General features: G+C 52.5%; 1 protein-coding gene across 3 annotated transcripts in view; it reads left to right on the top strand.

The window, feature by feature from the left end:
• The window catches only part of pdzrn3b (PDZ domain containing RING finger 3b), a 55,636-nt gene extending 34,510 nt beyond the window's left edge, over window positions 1-21,126 (top strand). For all 3 annotated transcript variants that reach the window (XM_057031654.1, XM_057031653.1, XM_057031651.1), the window contains 7 exons: window positions 16,049-16,281; window positions 17,397-17,484; window positions 18,084-18,182; window positions 18,260-18,322; window positions 18,425-18,526; window positions 18,627-18,743; window positions 18,926-21,126. In XM_057031654.1, the coding sequence (XP_056887634.1) occupies window positions 16,049-16,281; window positions 17,397-17,484; window positions 18,084-18,182; window positions 18,260-18,322; window positions 18,425-18,526; window positions 18,627-18,743; window positions 18,926-20,443 (2,220 nt within the window). In that variant the 3' untranslated portion in view covers window positions 20,444-21,126. The remainder of the gene's footprint in view (window positions 1-16,048; window positions 16,282-17,396; window positions 17,485-18,083; window positions 18,183-18,259; window positions 18,323-18,424; window positions 18,527-18,626; window positions 18,744-18,925) is intronic.
• The last annotated feature ends 1,009 nt before the right edge of the window (window positions 21,127-22,135 follow it).

The raw sequence follows: 22,135 nt of genomic DNA, 5'->3' as shown, positions 1-22,135 counted from the left end.
CCTGCGCTCCGCCCCAAATCCAGACATCTCTCTTTTCCTTCTCACAGCCCTTTTTTTGTCCTCTCTCTCGTGGCTGCTTGCTGCAGTTTGTATTTGGGGCCCCGCTGAAAGAAAACAGCTCCAACATAAAGGTTTCAGCATAAAGAGGTCTGAGAGCGGGTTTTCCCACAGTTCCGCTGCCTTTCTGTTTCCTGCTCCGGAGGGTTGGAGCTGAATGAGGGAGCGAGCGAGCTCCCCCGAGCCGCCGCCGCCGCACTCGGAAGAGGAGTGTTTGTTTACACACAGGCAGCGAGGGGAGGGGGTGGGGGGGCTGTTGTCTGAAGCCGGAGAGTCTACATAGGATCCGTCTCGTGGAGCTGATGATGTGGAGTGTTGCTGCTGTGGGGGGGGGGCCGCTGCTCCCAGGTGCTTCCTCTCTGGAAAAGTGAGACCAGGTCACCCAGGCGCCTTTTGTGTTTAAGTCTCTTCTCTTGTGGCCAGTTACACCTTCAAAACCAGCAGGTTTCAAAGGCAGATGTGCATCCTGCTGGAGTCTGGACCTGCGTTAGGAAGACTGGCAGATGTTTCCTCTCACGAGACGGGATTTAAACGTCTCGGTGTCATTTCTGGCAGGCCTACAAAGCGTTTTTTTCTTTTTAAAACATGTGTTTTATATGTAATTGGAGCATTTGTCTTTTGAAGGAGACCCTGTTGGCCAGCGGGTGCTGCGTCAGTCTCCAGGAGACTGAAGGGATGGAGTGACCCCTGGCGGCTGAAGTCAGCTCCTACAACATGGACTCCACTAGTGGCGCGTCAGAAATGACGAGCGGGAGTAAAAACTGCGCGTCAAAAATCGTTGAGAAGGTTTATTTTGATGACTCTCGGCTGCTGTTAAACCTATTCCCTTCCTTTTACCAGCCGACTCACTCTTCCCCACCTGTCACCCTTGTGTTTTAGACCTGACACAAAAGCATTTAACCACCAAGCTCTGATTTATGACTCCTCTGAAAGGTGCAATTTCAGGTTTGTTGTGCAAGTCTGGAAAAAAATGGTTGTCAAATCCTGCAGGGATTCATCCGCCTGTGGTGATTTGCATCCCGCCTCTGCGTGACACGCAAACTCTCAAGTCCTCAGCCCTGGGTAGGTAAGAATCGGAGAGCCGAGGAGGCATTTACAAGCCCTTTTATTTCCCTCTGTAGCGTGACTCACGGAATGAGCCTGTGTGAGAGGAGCGAGTGAACGGCAGTAATAACCGCCGGCCCTGACAGCGGCGTGGGAGTGCATTAGGCGCTTGTAAAAGGAGCTGATGGCACTGGCTGGCAGGCTGTTCCCCCGTCGTCGGGTACTTCATTTGCCTCCCCCCAGGGCTGCGCTATAGCATTTGGTGCGTTTAAGGCGGTGTTTATTTCCAGGTAGCTCCGGCGGCCCCGTCTGACGCCAGGCGTCTGCTGATAAGGCCGAGCTGGAGGGAGACGCACTCAAGGTTAATACCCCGAGTCTGGAGGGGGTTTGCTTCTTCTTTAGGCTCACGCATGAGAAACCTCCGTCCTGTCTGAGCCGACTCCCATTCCCGTAATGAAAGTGCGGGTTTATTTGGAATGACTTCGGTCCTCTTGAAAAACAGGAATAATGATGCAGAGTCTGTGGATGATGGCGCTGTAATTGGGTTTTATTTCAGCTCCTTTTGTGTTGTTAAGGGAATTCCTGCCAGGTTAAAATGCTCGGACCTACTTTAAAGGATGCTGTTTTTCCTGAGAGTGCCACTTCTTTTTTTCTTTTTTTTTCCCATTTCATCCTCATTTTCCACCACCAGAGCCCAGACTGGAGCCTCCTCGCTGCTCTCGTTTGGGGTCAGCAGGGTCGCGCCCGGCCTGGCCGGCTGAGACATCCCACACCTCGGTGCAAGCAACGAGTGTGTGACGGCAGTGGCAGTTCACGTTTGTCCTTCTGTCCTCGTGTCTCTGTCTGGGGGAGACGGCTGCGACCCACTTCGAGTTTTTACAGAAAAACACAGACGTTTAGGATTTGAACGTCCCACCTGGACAAGTGGAGGGATTTGTTTCTGGGTCTGGACGGAGCAGCTGGAGCAACAGGAGACGGTGAACGAACCAGAGGGGAAGTGAAAGGGATCCGCAGCTGTGTGAGGATGGAAGTTTTCATTTCCTCAGGAGCTCCCTGGCTGTTTGAACAGGTGGGCCCCCCCCCACCCCACCCACACCCCGTAGAGGCCCTGTCCCCTTCTCGTGCTGTCCATCCCGGTGCACGTTAGCCCGGCCGGAGTACAGATGAGCCGCTGTAGCTTTTGCACTAATGCTTTCTCCTGTTCCGGCTGTTATCGGAGCAGCTGCGCGAAGAGGCCCAGAAATGCTTGTTAACGGGGGGAAAGTGAGCGTGTAAGCTAGCTGATTACACGGCGCTGAGGAGGCTGCGAGACGCCTCTTTGGGCTGCATACTTTCCCCAGGGGCATGGATGCACCCAGCCTGAGTCACGCACAACTGGAGCCATGGCTCCAGCTCCCTAAGCTTCTCCCCCCCCCCCCCGCCACAGTCAACATTTAAGCGGCTGAAGCACTTAAAACACACACGCTTGTTGGGGAGGCACCAAAGCAGATGGTGGGGGGGAGAAGTTACCATCACTGGCAGTGTCAGTGGGTCACTGGTGGTCTTCTGTAGAATCTAGCAGGTAAACAACAGTGTGTAACCCCCCCCCCCCCCCCCCACGAGGTTCCTGTATGACGGTAAAGTCACAGGTTAAAGTATTTGCCGCTCAGCATCGCACAGCTCCAACTACCACCAGCAGGTGGCGACATGGCTCCTTAGAAGCTCCCTTCCTGTCCCACATCCCTTCGGCATCAGGCTCATTTCTGAACCCGATGTTCTCTGCTTCACCCCTCCCAGCTTTTGGTATTTGCCATCGCATTCGCGGCTGCTTCCGAATGTCCTAAAATGCGCGTGCCAGGGTGCCGTGAGCCCCCACCAGGAGCGGAGATTCTGCAACCCGGTTCTCAGTGTTGCTGCAAGTATTGGCAGAGGACGGCGGCTTGGGGGGGATTGGTGATGTAATCTTGGGTTAATCTCTGCCCCGTTGCTTTGCTGATCAGCCCCACGGGGCGCTCCAGCCAGTAAGCCTCGCTCCCAAACCTACACATACACACTCTCCATACGTGCGGCGCTCCCTCCAGCTCCCATCGGAATCACTAATCTCATTAGCAAAGGCAGCGCACGAGAGAGAACAAAAGCTTCACTTCACCTGAACTCTTGTACATTACAGCTCACTGGACCAAAAGAAAATCCCATTCCCGACCCGGCTCAGGTTACGTAACGTGATTTCGGGTGTATTTGAACTGGTCCGACGGCCACCAGAGCCGCAGCTTAAGGTCCAGCCCGTTGACGCAGGCTCGGATTGAACGTCGATGTTCGTTCCCATGAAAAATGCTTGAATTAGCATTTTTCGCCACACTTGGTGATATTTCGTAATTGTGGCTGGGGTTGCGCAATCTTTAATCGTGGACCGTGTTGCTGGAATATTGAATATTATCATGTTCCCAACGTCGGAACTGTCGTCCTCTGTCCCCGCGAGACCTTATCTCCGCGGGTAGAGATATGTCATCTGGACCCGTGCGTGATGAGGTGAAGCAGAGGGGCCAGAGCGACGCCATGGCGACCTGTGCCCCCCAGCGGCGGACATTTCTCTGGGGCCCACTGGGACCCAGGAGGAACCTGGGTCATGAATCCAATTATGGGTTCCATGTTTACGGGCCACGTAGGTTGTTTTCGGTCATTCAGTCAAATAGCATATACCCCCCCCCCCCAAGAGGACAGACGGGTTTCAGACAGAAAGGTTCAATCACAGCGCGGAATAACGACACTGTTCTTTCTTTACGTGTCTGGAACGTTTGGAATTTTATCTCTTTTTCTCTGCCTGCAGCCACGTCATTCCTGAAAAGGTTGTGGAAGAATTTGAGCAACACTATGAACGATATCAGAACATCAACGCTCACAAGCAGGGTCCAACCCACCGACCGTGCTGTTCTGTTAACGGGGAGGGGGGGGACCCCGGGGGGGGACCCCGGACCCCTCACCTCGCCCACCTCCCTGCACACCCCTGTCAGCCTGAGTGACAGCCGACCACAGTGTTGTCTCGGGTCCTGAACTCAGCCCTGTCAGTCAGCACACAATGGCTGCCTGTCCCACCCACCCGACCCTCCTCTTCATGAGGATTCCAGCGTCGCACCACAACCTGGATCGGACCACAACCTGGATCGGACCACAACCTGGATCGGACCGGGAGGATTAAGGTCTCCCATAACTGTTGTTTTGAGCGTCCAGGCTCCTCATTACTGCCCCTGATTACCTTAATCTCCTGTCTGAACTCAGGCGTGTCATACGCACAGAGGGATTTGAGAGGTCAGAGGTCAAACCATCCCCCTGCTCTCGGCTCAAACCGCCGTCTCCTCATCAAACCGCAGCCTTCTCTTCATTTCTTCCCGCTCGTCTTTCTTCTCTCTCCCAACGCCCGGAGCCCAATCTCTCTGTAAACACCGTTCCCGTCTCCCTCCCTCTCCGTCCTCTCCGTAATGGACCGGATCCTTTTAGCATCGCCGCAGCATTGTGCCCCAGACAGTGTTTACAGGGCACTTCAATGAAAATGAAGTTGGTACAAGCTGAAAATTACAGGCTCGGGCTCCTTAAAAGCACGCTTTCGCTCTTCCCCCATTCCCTCTGGAAGAGAGGGTGATTGTTGCTTTCAGTCAGACACGAGGCTTTTAAAGATGTGTTGGTGGAAACGGTGCTGGGGAAATTATATTTGGGTTAAGGACACTCGCGGCATTAACGGGGACATCTGCACTTTGAGCATGTTTTCCGAGTCTCAGTTTGACGCAGACGGAATACGCCGAAGAAAAGGTCCGAAACTGCAATATGCTGTATAAAGCTCACACTTGCTGCCCTCTTGTTGCTCCATTTTCCTCCAGAACCTTTGCGCTGCTAACGTGATAATCGCTGTATTAGCACGTTAGCAGAGAGCATCTATTTACATTTTGCAGATGGGGAATTTCTGCACGTTTGTTGACCCTTTGTGCTAAAAGCATTGACGGGCCGCTTCCTGGTGTTCCTCACAACCTTTAAATCAGGAGATAAAAAGGCCCGAGGCGCGAGCGTTTCATTTATGTGCGCGTCATCTGAAGCAAAATCAATTTCATTAGAGCCCGCTCTTGTTGTTAGCATCAGGAACGTATACTCTTGGGATTAGAGACACGAGCCTCCATCAAACCGCGCGTTGGTGAGCATCTAATGCGATTTGTGGGTGGTTGGCGGCGTTTGATGGGTCGGTCGGTGTCAGGCCCAGCTGTTGTTAAAGCACGTTACAGAAGGACTGGCGCCTGAGTCCAGCCTGTGGTTGTGATCTAAAGGTGTTGAGGGTTGGCAGACGTCTCCATTCTGGCTGCCCAGAACCCCAGAGGTCACCGGCCAGAGGTCACACACTAGACAGATTGGCTCGGATGGTCAAAGCCTCATATGCAATGTCATCAAATTATCTAAAGACGTGATGTCTGCTTAAGAAACAACCCCCCCCCCCCCCCCCCCCCCTACACACACACACACACACACACACACTCTCCTTCATCACTCTGGGCGGTTGAATCCAGCAATAAGTCTGGCTACTGGGGACGTTTGTGCAACAAACATGTCAGTTACCTCCCGGTGACCTCCGCTCTGCCTCTGAGCTTTTCTTCTGAGAGAGCTGTAATGTGATGAGATGGAGCGGCGAGCGCCGGCGCCGACCATAACTCACCCCTCGCAAGCTTCCACTCAAGCCGCTCCACTGTTCTCGCTCGCTGCTGCAGGAACTAAACAAAATTTACTGCTGCGCCTCTGCTATTATTTCATTTTCCACTTACCGCCTGGCTTTAGGAAACCCTTTAAATGTCAGCCCCACTCAGGAGGTGATAATAAGTCGCAGGTTCTGGGCTTGTCGTGCCTGTGGACTAATCATTTAAAAACAACATCCCTAAAACCTCCTCCAGCTTGTTTTGTATCAGTCCTTTTCCAACTGTGCCCACAGTGGAGAGGTGGGTGCAGAGAGGAGCAACAGCGTCCTGGTGGGTGTGGATACAGCTGCTTCTGGCCCTCAAGGCTCGTCTGGAGACGAATGTAGCTCGTGACGCCCACCCGTCCATCCCGGAAACGGACAGAGACGTCAGTTGCAGATTGATTCCTGCCTCCGCGGGCGCCGTCTCTGCCCGCCGTGTCAGGCCCTTCTCTGGAGGCCTCTCCCGGGTGACTGGCTGCAGCACGAGGTGATGAAAACTTGAGGGATGAGCCGGTGACTCCGGTGCTGGCAGAGCCTTCCAGGCAGCCTTCCAGGCAGCCTTCCAGGCAGCCTCGGGGTGGCGTCACGCCATCCATCCCTGCTGTCAGGGCGGAAGAGCGGATGAAATATGGAAGCGTTTGATTTCCGCCATGATTTCTGTGTTGACAAGTGCTGTGATTCACCTCCTTACATGGATGTTGTGGCATTTGGACGATTAGAGAACGGTGTAATCATACCTCACCGTGATGCCAGAGGGGAGAGCTTATTTTTCTTCTAACCCTCCCTGTGTGGTGGAGGCGTTGTTCAGCCAAAGATCGAGCAAATCCCACTTAAATTCAGCTTGTAAAAGCTTGAATCAGAACCAGGCACGTCCGATTGAGGGGGGGGCACCACGCCTCTCGCCTCTCATCGGTCTGGTGGTGGTTTTCCACTGGAGGAGCCCGAGAAATTCCCACAAAAAAACCCCGCACAAAACATCAAAATTGCTTTTGTCTGGCAGCTTGTGGGAGCTGCTCAGGCGGCTGAAGACAAAAGAGCGGCGGTGGTGAGCAGATGTTGATGAGACCTTCCAGTCTTTGTGCTGAAGAGGAGGAACATCTTCCAGCCATGCGGGATGGTGAACATCTTCTAATAAAGCAGCTACAGTGTGTGTGTGTGTGTGTGTGTGTGTGTGTGTGTGTGTGTGTGTGTGTGTGTGTGTGTGTGTTGTGTGTGTGTGTGTGTGTGCGTGTGTAATGGCATTATTAGGTGTTTGAGGCTCCTGCCGGCTGCCTCAGGATCTGTCTCGCAGTGTAAATACAAGCACAAAGCCGACAGCTGCCTGATCAATTATGCACAGCTTGGTGTTCCGAGGTGGATCCTCTCACACGCCGGCGCTGCCACCCGGCACACACCGCTCCTCTTCCTCTCTGGTCCCGGTGGTACGCTTGAGAGGAGCTGGAGTCTCATTAAACTCCTCCGCACACTCGTCTCCGTTCCGTCCTTCGGCTTCCTCGTCTGTCCATCTCTGGCACGTGTCCTCAGCAGTGTGTCTCCCCACGCTGCTGCCTCATCTGGCATCTCCATTAGCGCGACCCGATGAGAGCGCCCGTACTTCCCTGGTAACAATAAACCCCCCCCCCCCCCCCCCCCGCTGTCTGGGGGACGCATTAGCTCTGGGACCTGTGCGTGCCGCGCTTTTTACTTTTACTAATTTTTTCCTCGTCTAATCTCCACCATCAGTGTCTCGTTTCGTCAGACGTTGCCACTTTCTGCAGCCTCTGTGCCCCCCCCCCCCCCCCCCACCGGCCAAAAGAAAGTCATTCATATCCAGGAAGTCTGATTTCCTGCAATCTAGAGACGATCTGATAAATCGGTGGTGGAATCTTAAGGTTGAAGAAGCGGTTTCTTTTCTGTCTGCCTGCTTGTATTAATATTGTGGGTCCAGGAGAATTCTGGCTAAACCCAGTTACACCCCCCCCCCCCCCCCCAATTATAAAATATCCAGTTTTTGAGTTGAATACAAACAGAACTTGACATTAGGAGGTAAATGAGCCACCCCTCCATATCTTTAAACCTTTTTCAAGGCAAAACTACTGGTTTTGTAAGAGACACGTCCTCAGTAGTATATAAAGCACACAGCATTGTGTGTGTGTGTGTGTTCGTGTGTGTGTGTGTGTGTGTTGCAGCAAGCACCACCTGATCCCACCTCAGCTCCAGTTAATACCACAACTCTTAACCTGGGCCCGGTGGGACGCAGGCGTGACACACGGCCCCCCCCCATGAATATGAATGATCCAGCCAAGCCTCAGATCAAGTACGGGGGACCCGAGGTCCCCGTCGCTCATTTGGAGGGTACATAGTGACCTTTAGACCTTTGTCTGTATTTTAAAAAAACCCTCAAATGATGATGTTTATTCTGTCGAACCGTGTGCCGCTATTATGGTCTGTCTCGCTGACAGTGTCACCGTCTAGACCGGTAATGAATAAAAGCCGAGCCCACGGCTCAAACGGCACCTCTGGGACTCAGAAGACGGGTTTTGTCGAAGGAAAGAGCAAGAAATCGAATCCGCAGCGACGGAATTAAATGTGCGAACACTGCCGGGCAGCTCAGCGCCCTCGTGTCCTGTTCCCCGGCCTCCCGTGGACTTCGTTCCCCCGCCTCTCATTATTCATTAACAGGCGTGTTTCATCCGCAGCGCCGCCGTAACCTTCGGTGCAGACGTTCATATCTGGGCTCCGTCTCCGTTTTGACTCTGTGAATGGGATTAATCTCGGTGTGAAATAAAGATTAGCCGGGCCGGAGCGCTGGCTAGCGCTCGGCGCTGATCCCAGCCGCAGGCGCGACGCTGGCGCTAATGTGAGCGTGGAATCAGTTTTCATGCTACACTGGTTGGAGCGAGAGCCTCACGCCCACAGCAGCAAAGCCTGCACACATGAAGGAGTGTTCACGGATGCCCTCCGAGCTCGCCTCAGGCAGATGTTTGCCACCAGAGGTTTCTCTGCCTCCACGGGCTCATCGTGAGATTCCAAGATCGCTTCCCTTTTTTTTTTTTGATTGTCCAGGTGAGGATTTATTGGGAGGGAGCTCAAGCAAAAGGAAAGGTATTAAATGGGAAAGGGAAATATTGTTATTCCCATCGTTTTTTGTTTTTTTTCAGGCAGGTCAGAAGTTAACAAAACTAAAAGGAAGGAAAGTTTTGTTTAATGATGGTGTGATTTTGCTTTGGGTTTTGTATTCACATTGGCGAATAACGCAGCTCCAGAGCCGTGGAAGTGCTGCTAGATTGGATCAGTGGAAGCGTCCGGCTAATGATGACCTGCCCCCCCCCCCCCCTCCTGCCAGGAACTCCCCCCAGGTGGATGGATTAGCACCCTCGCTCTTTATTCCAGGCTGGGAGAACATTCCAACCGGACCACAACTGCATTGAGAAAGTTCCGCCATTCCAGACAAACACATTTACCAAGAGCAGCACAGTTTGTCCTGTTTGCCCCCGGTTTATCTCTTCCTGGCCATGGGGCGCCCGAGCGGCCCGGCCGGTTGCCAGGTCTGGTTTGTGCAGCTTCTGTCTGCGTGCTGGACCAGGACACCGAGAGGAGCCGAGAGCCCCACAGCAGCGCAGTAATCCACTCAGACCAGCGTGAGCTCTGAGCGGCTGTTGTTGTTTTCCTCTGAGCTCGTGTAGTTGCAGGGAGGCGTGTGAGAACCCAGCGCTGGGTGTCTCCTGCTGGATTAGTCGAGCAGGGGTCGGGCGTAACCGGGGCAACCAACTGGTGTTGCTGGAAAAGACCACAAACGCTTGTGTCTCGCAGCCAAACGTGAGTTGGATTTTGGCGGCTGTTCTAAAGCAGATTACGTTCTTCTTGAACAGACAGTAAAGTTCATATCTACACAAAAATCCTTTGTCCGCTCAGGGCTACTGTAGGGACACGGGGGGGGATGGGGCGGGGGGGGCGTTACACAGTTATTCTTACAAAAGATTCTTCTCACTGCACATAAAGGAGGTAAATTTAAGATTCTAAAATTTCAGGGATGTTGCTGAAAAGCTGGATGGCTTCAGCGTATGTGTCCCCGCCCCCCCCCCCAACACTCCTCCCACCCCGCCCATGCATAATGAGAGCAGCTGCTTAATAAACATGAGGGGGTGTATATAAGCCAGCGCCGGCGCCCCGGCCTCCGTAAGCTCGGCAGCAGTCTGGGAGGGCGCTGCTGCAGAGGGAGGACGGGAGCATGTGAGGCGAGGGGAGGTGTGGGAGCGAGACGCCAGGCTGAGCACCCGTCTGGAGGAAGTGGACCTGCCAGGCACCGTGCCACCCGTTCCTCCTGGACCATGGGCTGCAGCGTCTGCACCCTGCAGAAGCCCCCGGAGCCTTACAAACTCCTCTACGAAGTCTGCCAGGTAGCCCTTGTGGGTCGTCTCTTTCTGGTTCTGGTTCTGTTTCTGGTTCTGGTTCTGTTTCTGTTGCTGCTGGAGAGGCTGCAGCTGCGCGGGCTGAACTCTGGCCGCAGGGGTCAGCGAGAGGTGGCCTTTGGGAGGGGGGGGGGGGGGGTGATGAAGAGGTGACAGCTCTGCTCCTTATTGTCCAGTGAATGCTGACGCGGGGCTTTCTGCCTTTAACCCCTGTTTGACTTTCACTAAAGTTTATATTTAACAGTTTGCTGCTTGTTTTGCACATTTTTCCGTCCACCAAAAGAAAATAGAGCGGGGAGAATGTTTTCACAAGGGCGAGGGGAGAACAGGTTCTTTTAGTTTTTTTTCATTCATTCTTCTGAAACAAAGCAGGAAAAGCAGCCACAGCAGTGGTGGGAGATTAAAAATGACGCCCCCCCACATATTTGCTGCTCCTCACAAGTTAATTTGACAAAACAGACGGAGACGGTAAATAAGTGGTGCAAACAGAGGTCCGTCTCAGAAATGTGTCACCTCTGTTTACACGTGAACTCGGCGTGAACTTTCTGTTTTCCCATCAAAAATCATTCGATTGTGATCAGATGGTGCAACGGTTGCCGTGAGTTTTACTTCTTTAGACGCTCTCTACTCTCTGCAGGCTGCCTGTTTCTTTATTCTGGTCTGATTCAGTGTTGCTGGTGCACCTGTGTGCACCTGTGGGCACCTGTGGGCACCTGTGTGCACCTGTGTGCACCTGTGTGCACCTGTGTGCACCTGTGTGCACCTGTGGCACCTGTGTGCACCTGTGTGCACCTGTGTGCACCTGTGTGCACCTGTGTGCACCTGTGTGCACCTGTATACCTGTGATGTTCCTGTTTGCTCCCCCTCTTCACTCCTAAAGGATTCCATCCAAGTCAGAGTAAACAGGTTTGCTGTTATGTGCTCAATAATTAAATAAATGAATTTAATGTTCAGGCTCTCCGGGGATCCGCTGGATTCCGCCGTCCCATCTATAAATATCCTTGATCATGCTCATCAAACAAGGCTTTGCTGCCTTGTTAACTTATTCTGCTCATCAGGAGGCGCCCTGCACCCCCCCCCCCCCCCACACACACACACACACACTAATGACAGCGTGTTGTGTGGAAGAGGGCCGTCATGGCTGCTGTTGGCCGTCATCCCGCCTGTCGTGTTATCCTGAAGCGGCAGGTCGATCAGACGCTTCCCTCAGTTGTCTGTCTGACTGTCACGGAGGCTCCGTGCCAGATGTGAGTGCGTCGGGTTAAACGCCTCAGAGTCAATTAAGATGTGCGTGAGGAACCGTGAAATCCACGTGTTTCCGTTGTGGATGAAAACTCAATGATTACGTTTTAGTAGTGTAATTATCAAAGAGATCATTTGTGTGAGTCGCCTGATTTAATCTCGCCAGCTAAAGAAAACCTTCAGACTAGCCCGAACTTTCCGCCACCTTCAGTGAGTCGAGCCGACCCTCCTCTGGAAGTCTGGAACCGGGCTCTTGGTACGGACAGGCTCCATACTGGAGAAGGAACGCTGCTGTCGGTGGTGGCCGCAGGTGTCTGTAGCGAGCGTCTCGTCAGGTCTGTTGTCGTTGGCACGTCTCTCTTCCACCTCTGGAGGGTTGTGGGAGGTCTGATTCCTCCTGACGATTCCGCCTGATCCTCTCGATCAGCCCGCTTGGACCAGCCGCCGTCTCTCTGCGGAGTTAATAATCCTTAAACACTCCGAACCTTTTCGGTTCATTAACACCTCCTCCGTCTCCCGGCTGGCAGCGTGAAAATATGGTTAATAATTGTTACGAGAGCTGTCAGACTGCGGCGGTGGGGTTTTCCCTGCTGTCGGGACGGGCAGGACGGGAGACATCTCCTCCAGGAGTGTGTTATATTCCGACGTATCACACACGCTTTACAGTCGGCGCAGCGGTCCGGTCGATCAACATCGTTAAACACAGCCAACGTGGCGCTTCAGGAGAAGTGTTTTCCCTTTTCCCCGAGATCATTAAAGGCCTGAGCCGAGGCCGGCCCCGCGTTCCCTTTTAAACCTGACCCTTCCGACAGCCGTGATCCCTTCAGCCTTTTCTTCAAAGCTGAAGGTAAGCGCCATGCAGCGATGTCAGCTCTGCCGCTTTTGTGCGAGGCTTCAAGGTAGAGGCTCTGGAAACTCTGTTTGACAGTCTCAGGGCTCTAAATCTCCCCGCCAGCGCCTTGTAATGGCTGTGGCGCCACGCTGGTGCTCTTACAAGACCCAGAACTTAATTAGAGCTTTAGCACAAGCTAATCCATGCTACACCGATCCAGGCTATTGTTTGTCTGTTAAGTCCTTTGCCTTCTCGGGCCTCTGTATCGTTCTCTTTGTTGTTGTTTTTCCACTCCGTCACTGGTCCCCTGAGAGGAAGGGCACGTTTAACCAAAACCGACTGAAGTGCTGAGAAATCTCCGTTTACAGAGGAGATGTGGAACATTTCCCCCGCGCAGCTTTCTGGGAAGCGCTGTTTAATTAGCCATATTTCATATTTCTAACACCAGATGGTGTCGGTGTGAAGTCTTGTGGCCCAGACAGACAGAAAAATGACCCGAATATGTTTGTAGAAGACAGCCCCCCCCCTCCCCCCGCCGGTCCTACCGTCAGCGACCCCTGTCATCAAAGCGCAGAGCCAGCAAGCCGCAGCCCCCGCTCTAATAATGAGGCTCGACAAAGACGGGGACCAGGGACAAAGCAGGCTGAGGCTGAGACTGTGTGTGTTTAATAACGGCTGAGATCGGCCCTGGTGTGTGTCACATCTGGTAAAGGCCGGAGCAGGTGGCTGGCGGCCACGGGGGAGCGCACGCCAAGTCCCTGCTGCACTCCCACTGTCAGTCCGGAGTAAACGGCAGCGAGGGAGCGCAGCAGAGACGTCCCAGCAGGCCCGCCAGGAGAGCTGAAAATGAGCCGGTACGATTGACGCCGCGTAGCCAAGAGCGGAGCGTTAGCTAAACGTGTGTGACCCTCGGGATTAGCTTGTTGTATTTCTATTTCCTGGTGTGAAAACACGAGTGTTTTATCGCGGTTTGAAAGCACACGGGCCCGTGCACAGATGGAGGTTTGGTAGGCCGACGCTTGAGTTTCTGTTCTTTTGTCAAATAAAAGAGGGATTAACTGTGTTTTTCAAACAGAATGAGCTGCATTCAGGCTGCCGTGTGAGCCTTGTGTTGGCCCCTCTTCAGAATAAGCCTTCAAGTCTTCCTGCTCTCCATCACGTCACCTCTCGTCTCCGTTCCGAAATACAGACTTTGAAGAATTGGTCTAAGAAGGGTGTCGGGCCTGAGAGGCGAGCGGGTGGCCCAACTCTTTAAAATCCTGGTCTATAGAAATTCCCAGGCTTTTCCTGTGTGAGCCGCTCTGAATGGCAGCGTTTCCACTCTGCTCACCTCACTGCACATCCCTGAGGAGCACAAACGGAGGCCCTCCAATGAGGTTCTTCTCCTCTTCATACCAGCACTAGCTGGTGATAATGTATCAAAGAGTACATTACAGATATCGGAGGGAATTAAAGTCCGTCCTCTCTAATTAGAACAGCTGTTAATGATGTCACAGGTGCAGTTGTTTTTAGGGTGTTTATGTCTTTTTATTTTGTAATTTTTCTAGTTTCAGCAGACAAGAGCTGCACATTAAACAGACACAACAGTAAATGAACAGTCTGCATTAGTATCTGGGGCAATCTTTAATCATTGTGGCTGCAACTTTTTTGAAATGTATTATTTCATTAGCTTTTTTTCAGTGGGATTAGAACCCCACAATTAGGCTGTCTCCGTAGATCTGATCTGGTGGTTCCGCCTGGCTGTGGGACTGATGATCAGCTCTGGCTCCATCTCACAGCAACATCCACAGCCTCTTCGTGCTGAATCATTTTCCAGAGCTCTCGTCACTGCTCCCCCCGCTGCCCCTCTTTATCAAACGGTCCTGAAAGTCTCGAATCGCTCCATCGCGGCCCAGTTCACTGGAAAAGGTGACGCCATTTTTCCCCCTTTTTGCTATTTACTTTGTACAGGCAGGGCGTGAAAGCCGTGCGGTTCATAATTAGAGGTTATATCAATTTCCCTGTTTGCACAAGCGGCTCGTGTGTTAGCATGGCAGAGGTGCGGCAGCGGTGAAACATCGTGTTTGTGCTGTGTGTTTTCTCCCAGTGTGCTATAAAGTGCCATTCTGTGTCAGAGGTGAGTGTAGTGAATGGAGGTCGGACGACCCCCCCCCCCCTTCCCTTCCCTTCCCTCCACAGCTGGGAGGAGGCTCCCACCATTGAGGGCACTGAGGCAGAATGTGCCGGGCTCAACAAGACAGAGGCTAAAGGCTTTGTCTCCGGTTCACCGCCTTCAAGTGGCCCCGGGGTCCCTGGCAACCAGGTTGGACCGCTGGAGCCTGCATGCAGAACGTGGAAAACACAAAGACTCTTGTGTTCCTCAGCTGACGCGCGGCATCGGGGAAGTGGCCGTGCACGTTGGGTCTGGTGTGACTTTTCATGCAGAGTGATTCATTAAGCTGAGCAGGGTGGCCTGTTGTTCTGGGATGGCGTCTGCTCGGTTGTGCTTCAGCTCGTAGCGGTTGTTTCTTCATCTTTGTGCTTCTGATAATGTTATAAATAATCTTCCTAATATGCCTACTTGTCCGTACTTCCATGCTGCCCCAGTACCGTTTCAATCTAACGATGCAAACTGCCAAGTACGCTCGATTCCTCGGCATCGGAGAAGACTTGTGTGGACTTGGGACATCGAGGTATCCCACAATGCATTTCAGCGTGGCCATGGAGAGCAGCAGCCATAGTGGAAAGTACACGCTTCACACACTCTTAGTATTGAGGAACAGCAATCTTTAAATTTTAATGTAGAAGATAAAGTCTGAAGTTGCCTCTTCCACAGCTCAGCGTTGAAGCTGCAGAATGTCCCGCGAATTCCAATGAGAGCGAGCCATCGCTGCAGGCGCGTGCGCTGACCAGCTACGTTTATCAGAAAATTAATCATCCAACCCAGACTCGCCTGCGTCTTCGATGTCAGGAGAAGTGAGAAGAGCCGCTAAAGACTTTTGCCTAATGGTCTGGAAGATGACTGGCTTCAACCAGACGGTGGCTTCAATCTGAGACAGCTCTGAGTGCATGTGTGTGTGTGTGTGTGTGTGTGTGTGTAAAGTGGAAACGGGCCCCGGGGCTGGGATCCTAAGAAGCTTTCAACAGACCAACACATTTGCTAATGATGTGCTGGCTGACGGAGGGAGAGGAGGATCCGTTATTGGCCCGGGATGCTCTGCTCATCACAGCTGCAGAGAAAGTAACAGGCAACCCGAGGAAAATCAATCAGATCCAGGCTCGGCCCGACGTTCCGGACGTCTCGCACCGCCGATGTGAAGGCTTAATTTTCCTTTATTTAATTATCCGGTCCAGTGACATTCTGTCCGGGACAGGCTCTGAACTCATCATTCATCAGCCAGCGAGGACTAAGTGGCTCAAACAAACTTAATTAGCCTCTTCTCTGCCCAGATTAATCTTCTCTCGTTAGCACGTGGCAACAGCTGCACCGCCGCTGACAGTAGGTCAGATATATGTTCAGCTGAGGGCTTACTTATCTAAATGAGGGCTCATCCAATGGCTGTGATTAATTAAGGCGAGGCTTTCCTAACGAAGGCTTTGTTCTGGTTCGTCCCGCTGTGAAACAAGCCGTAATCACTCTTTTGTCACTGGAATATCACTGCTACATGTGTTGGGCCTTCATCATCCTCGTCATCATCCTCGCTGGGGCCACATGCGTTCCAAACGTGCCCGGGTTCTTTCAGGATCTCCCGGGACGGACCGGGTCGCCGGGACGGTTGATGCTGATGCTTTGTTTCTGCCTGTCTCCTCCAGGTCAATGGCAAAGAGCTCTCCAAGGCCACCCATGACCAGGCGGTGGAGGCTTTCCGCACGGCCAAGGAGCCCATCGTGGTCCAGGTTCTGCGCCGAGGCCCGGCTGCTGACTCCCAGGTCTCGGACGTCGGTACCCAGACTGACATCACCCTTCAGCACATCACGGCTCTCACAGACCTGCCTCCCTCCTCACCCCCAATACCGGAGCTGGAGGAGTATCTGCTCCCTGAGGAGTGAGTCTCTAACTGAAGAGCACGTAGAAATCGGGTTTCTGATGGATGAAATCGGTGTCTTTATTCGGCGCCGTGTCCCGTGCGTCCTTGGGTGCAACGTGCACGGGCATAATGATAGACAGAGAACTGTTATCTTACCTCCAGCTTTAGTGCCCAGTTTTCTTGGCTTCGCTTTGATCCAGGACGTTTGATCCATGAAGGACCCAAAAAGGTCACGTTTCCAGCTCGTCTCCTCGCTGCTGAAGAATCTTTGGTTACGGTGTCGCAACAGTCAAGTCGTGCTGTTCGGATCCTGATTTACGCTCCTCATTTTCTCAAAAATGAAATTTGTTTTTCCCTGAAGCTCCAGTTCCTTTTGTTGCCTTTCAGCTGGTTCAAGTTATCCTAAAGTGAAGCAGATTCTCCCCCATAAATTCTGAACCATATTTTTCTTCAGATTTGAGCAAACGTGGCAAAGAAGTGCGTAAGGAGGAGAAAAACAAGCTGCACAAAACACAAAAGATCAAAGGATTGAATCGTCTCGCTAGAATAGAGGAGATGCAGGATGTCATTGGCGTCAGAAATCAGCAGAACTGAAAACATCGGCTCCCCTAAACTCCGACTTTTCTTCTCGGCAGTTAATGAAGAAAGAAGCAATTTGTCTCCGTCGGGACACACTGAGGGAAAATGTCACTCAGGGGAGAACGTTCCTCCGGGGCACACAAACGCATTAAAAAGAGGGCCGAGTTCATTTGGATTTGCATATCTGTGCGTGTGTGTGTGTGTGTGTGTAGGGTGCTGGAGAATGTGTCGTTTCTAAGAATGTCCTCACAAAGATAGAAGTGTAAGGATGTGTGTGTGCGTGGTTCCCTGCGGCTTTGCCGTCTGGCTCTGTTGACAGCTCTGGGGCTGCAGTTGCCCTTTAATGGAAAATCATGACTTCTTTAATTGATTTCCATGTCAAATTAATAAGGTGACGTGTTACCTTATTATTAGCTTGAGGGTTTAGCGTCTGTGCATCAGGTTTCTCCAGGGTTCTGCTGAACTCTGTCAGCGCGTTCAGATGTGAACGACATTTTCCTCCTGTGATCTGTTGTTTTGTGTTCTCCAGTCCATAATTTCCTGTCTGTTCTCAGGCATCCTTCAGGACATGCCTACTTTGACCCTACGGACTTCCTGGAGGGCATCCAGCAGGACATCGAGCGTGAGGAGATGGAATATGAGGTAAACAGCATTTTGCTCTGGCAGGATTGGAGTTGGTAGATGTACCTTGGTGACATCATTACTTATCAGTGACACAGCCCAGTAAGCCCCCCCCCCCCCCCTTCCAGTGGAGATGTGGCCTGGTGGGTAATTAGATGGCACAGTTAATGGGTCCCAATGATGAATATGGCTGGATCGGCATCGCGGCCGCGATCGCGCTTGTGCTGTGACTGCTGCCAACGCTGAAGCCCCCACCCATTAAAGCCCCCACGCCCCACCCCCACCCCCCCTCCCGTGACATTTCAAATGTCAAATATGGCGGAACGGTGTGGCTTGGTGCGGGAAGGTAAAGTTCACGCGGATGCGCTGTAGACAACAAAAGATTAACCTGGGTGGCCTCTAGGAATGATTGGCAAAGGGTCAAATGATGTTGTTTCACCTCCAATCCCACCCGAGTCACTTTTTAAATTAGTTTAGAAGAAAAGAGTCTGCTTAGCTAACTTATGTAGCAGTTAGGAAGGGCTTCAAACACAAAGTGATCTTTTCCATTTTCTTAACTGTCACATTATATTGATTGAGTGGCTCCTGAAAGCTCCATGAGATGGTTTTTGTCTCCATAGGAGGTGGATTTGTACAGAGACAACATACAGGAGAAGCTGGGCCTGACCATCTGTTACAGAACTGATGATGAAGATGAAGCTGGGATCTACATTAGTGAGGTGTGTCACCTGAATCTGCTGCGGCTGAAGGCAGATCTCCACCCCTCCGAGTCCTAATGTTGATTCCTTGTCTTCAGATTGATCCCAACAGCATTGCAGCCAAGGACGGCAGAATTAGAGAAGGTGACAAGATCATCCAGGTGAGATGCCTCGGCTTCCTTTCTCCTGTGTTGCGTGATCAAAGCGCTTGCTTGGAAGGACAAAAGGTCGGATGGTTAAAACAAACTCTCCTGTCCCTCAAGATCAACGGTGTAGAGATCCAGAACAGAGAAGATGCTGTGGCCCTGCTGACCAGAGAGGGGAACCAGAACATCTCCCTGCTGGTGGCCCGGCCAGAGATCCAGGTAATAAGGAGCTCGCCCGTCCCACTTAAGCCATTAAATATTAGTAATATTTGTATTTAGCACGTCCAACACATGGGATGTCTCCTCTGTCCACCAACAGCTGGATGAAGGCTGGATGGATGATGACAGGAACGACTTTCTGGATGACCTCCACATGGACATGTTGGAGCAGCAGCACCATCAGGCCATGCAGTTCACTGCCAGCATGCTGCAGCAGGTACGCGTGTGCACCACATCGATCCACAACAGATCATTATCAACAGATCCTTTCAATAGATCCATTCTGCTGAGGGCAACCGCTGATTGCTGATGCTAAACGAGCCATTTTAAATCCAATAAGAATTCCAATAACTGAGGGAATGTTCCAGTTTGTGAGCTGCGTGACGTCTGTTTCCACAGAAGAAGCATGAAGAGGATGGAGGCACCACGGACACGGCCACGCTCCTGTCCAACCACCACGAGAAGGACAGCGGGGTGGGCCGCACCGACGAGAGCACGCGGAACGACGAGAGCTCCGAGCAGGAGAACCTCGCCGACGACCAGACCACGGCCTCCAACACGCTCGGCAGCTGCCGGAAGCTGAACTACAGCCAGGACACCCTCGGCAGCGCCGACCTGCCCTTCAGCGGCGAGTCGTTCATCTCCGCGGACTACGCAGACGCCGACTTCCTGGGAATCACGGCTGACGAGTGCCAGCGCTTTCGGGAGCTCCTGGAACTGAAGTGTCAGATGAGGAACGGCGGAGCTCAGGGCCTCCACTGCCAAGGCGCTGAAGGTCAGGACCAGGAAGGTGTGGACAAAGAGCTAGAGCTGCTCAATGAGGAGCTACGGACCATCGAGCTGGAGTGCCTGAACATCGTCCGCGCTCACAAGATGCAGCTGCTGAAGGAGCAGTGCCGGGAATCCTGGATGCTCCACGACAGCGGCTTCCGCAACTACAACACCAGCATTGACGCACGCCGCCACGAGCTCTCAGACATCACAGAGCTGCCCGAGAAGTCTGACAAAGACAGCTCGAGCGCCTACAACACCGGGGAGAGCTGCCGCAGCACCCCCCTCACGCTGGAGCTGTCTCCAGACAACTCGCTTCGTAGAGGGGCGGAGAACGCGGCTCCCACCGGAGCGCCGGCCGCCGGCAGCTCCGGTGGGAGGGCGCTCGAGCCTCTTTTATTCCCTGGCCAAGATCAAGCATCAGGCCCCAGCCGGAGCAAAGGCTCCTCCAAAGATCCGGCTGGAGGTCTGCAAGCCGAAAGCAAGGAAAGGAAGCCGGGCGAGTCCAGCAAGTCCGGGCGGAGCTTTTCCCAGCCGCACTCTCCATACAAACACGCCCACATCCCCGCCCACGCCCAGCACTACCAGAGCTACATGCAGCTGATCCAGCAGAAATCGGCCGTGGAGTACGCCCAGAGCCAGATGAGCCTGGTTAGCATGTGCCGCGACCCCACCAGCCCCACTGACCTCGAGCCTAAGATGGAGTGGAAGGTGAAGGTGCGCAGCGACGGCACCCGCTACATCACCAAGCGGCCCATCCGGGACAAGCTGCTGCGGGAGCGCGCCCTGCGCATTCACGAGGAGCGCAGCGGCATGACCACGGACGACGACGCCATCAGCGAGCTGAAGATGGGCCGCTACTGGAGCAAAGAGGAGAGGAAGCAGCACGTGGTGCGCGCCAAGGAACAGCGGCAGCGGCGCGAGTTCATGAAGCAGAGCCGGGCCGACTGTCTGAAGGAGCAGTCCGGCGCCGAGGACAGAAAGGAGCCCAACATCATCGAGCTCAGCCACAAAAAGATGATGAAAAAGAGGAACAAGAAAATATTCGACAACTGGATGACCATCCAAGAACTGCTGACTCATGGCACCAAGTCTCCAGACGGAACGAGGGTGTACAACTCGCTCCTGTCCGTGACCACGGTGTAGGTCCGGCTCGGGCCAGAGATGTTCCGGACTGTACAGAGGACACTGAGATGGCTGCCTCGTTCAAGGTGGCAGCACTTTGTAGATAAAATGAACCGGAAGTTCTCCTGGACGGTGTCTTTCACTGCTGTGAAGAGGAAGTCCTGCAGGCGGCGGAGCCCCAGAGGGATTTCTGGGACCTTTCCCAAACTTTTTCAGTAGCCTTTTCCTATCTTTTCCCGCCCTTTTTAAGAGTTTTGGAGACAAAACAGCAACATTGGATGTTTTCGGAAGGTTTGGAAAGCGTGGAATGACCGTGTGCCATACATAAACCGCCAGCATTTACACTAACTGCATTATTTTGTTCATACTATATATAAATATACATATATATATATATCACTCATCAGTATTTTACTGTTACGCCTACGTAATTCTTTTATGGAAACCATCCTATTTTACTGCAAGGTAGATCTCATGACCCTCCTCTCCAAAGGATGTTTGTAAATTTAAAAAAAAAATAATAATAAAATTTTGTAACAAATTCCTGTTAATAGTTTGAATTTCCTCTCTAATAAAGCGACGTTCCATCTGTTACCGACGTCATAAAGGGGCGGCCTGCTTCACGTCGCCGAAATTCCTTAATTAACCACAATTTGCTGTCTTGTAAAATGAGAGAAATAATAAATTATTGTTTTATATATGAAGAGCTTTCAAACTTTGTTGGAATGAGTCATTTTGAGCGCATTTAGGTCCCTAAAGGGCAGCACAGACAGGGAGGAAGCCCGCCACTTTAGATTTAAGGTTAATGTGAAATCCATGCAAATGGCGGCTGCTGGACTTGTTATCTGTGATCCAGGATCCAGGACATTTATCTTCTGTCCTCTGATCACCTTGATAAACAGCAGGAACGAACAGGGAGTGTGTGTGTGTGTGTGTGTGTGTGTGTGTGCGCGCCTTCAATCGCACATTATATATCCTGATGAATGAAAATTTCCAGTTTAAAAGCCACAATTGATTACAAAGGTTGTTATTTCTACATCTGAGAATAAACTACGAGCACAATAAACGCGCACAAACGTCACCTCCTGAGCACAAACCTGGAGTGGCGGAGTGTCCGCGCGTACGCGTGGGAGAGTCCTCGTGCAGCGTTGTTGTTTGGGTTCACGCGTTAAGTGATAAGGAGGAGGCTCCTCTGCGGCCGGTCGGTGCTGCTAGTCCCTAAACGAGCCCCAAGGACCATGTGGGCGTGGACGAGGCGGGTCTGGGGGCGTGGCTTAGCGCACCTGGCGGACCTCCTTGAGGACGCAATGGGAGGCTACGCCGTTGAGTTTTGTGAAATGACGCCACTGGTCGGCGTTTTAAACCCGTCGGACTCACGCGTAAGCTTGCGCACGAGGCGCGCACACGTGGCCACCCATACAGACACAAGAGTTCGCGCACACGCTGCAAATGCGCCGCGTCTTTCATGAAACAAGCAAATGAAAGCGGCCCCCACGTTTAAATCGGGTGTTAACTAGTCGATTAACTGATTGGTTAATCAATCATCGTGTCGATGAGGCGCGTGCGGCTCCTCAAAAAAAAAATCTAAAAAAGGACTAGGGAATACACTTCAGCACAGCCAGGTTTTCATTTCAAAACGGCCCCGAAATGAGGATTTGCAGCTTTAAAATCACAGAAATGTGTGAAAGGTTGAGAAATGCTGCACTTGGACAC

Source organism: Takifugu flavidus, chromosome 4 (assembly GCF_003711565.1).
Source record: "Takifugu flavidus isolate HTHZ2018 chromosome 4, ASM371156v2, whole genome shotgun sequence".
NCBI classification, from domain to species: domain Eukaryota; kingdom Metazoa; phylum Chordata; class Actinopteri; order Tetraodontiformes; family Tetraodontidae; genus Takifugu; species Takifugu flavidus.
Note: the sequence above shows the minus strand (reverse complement) of the source record. Positions and strands in the feature narration are given on the sequence as shown.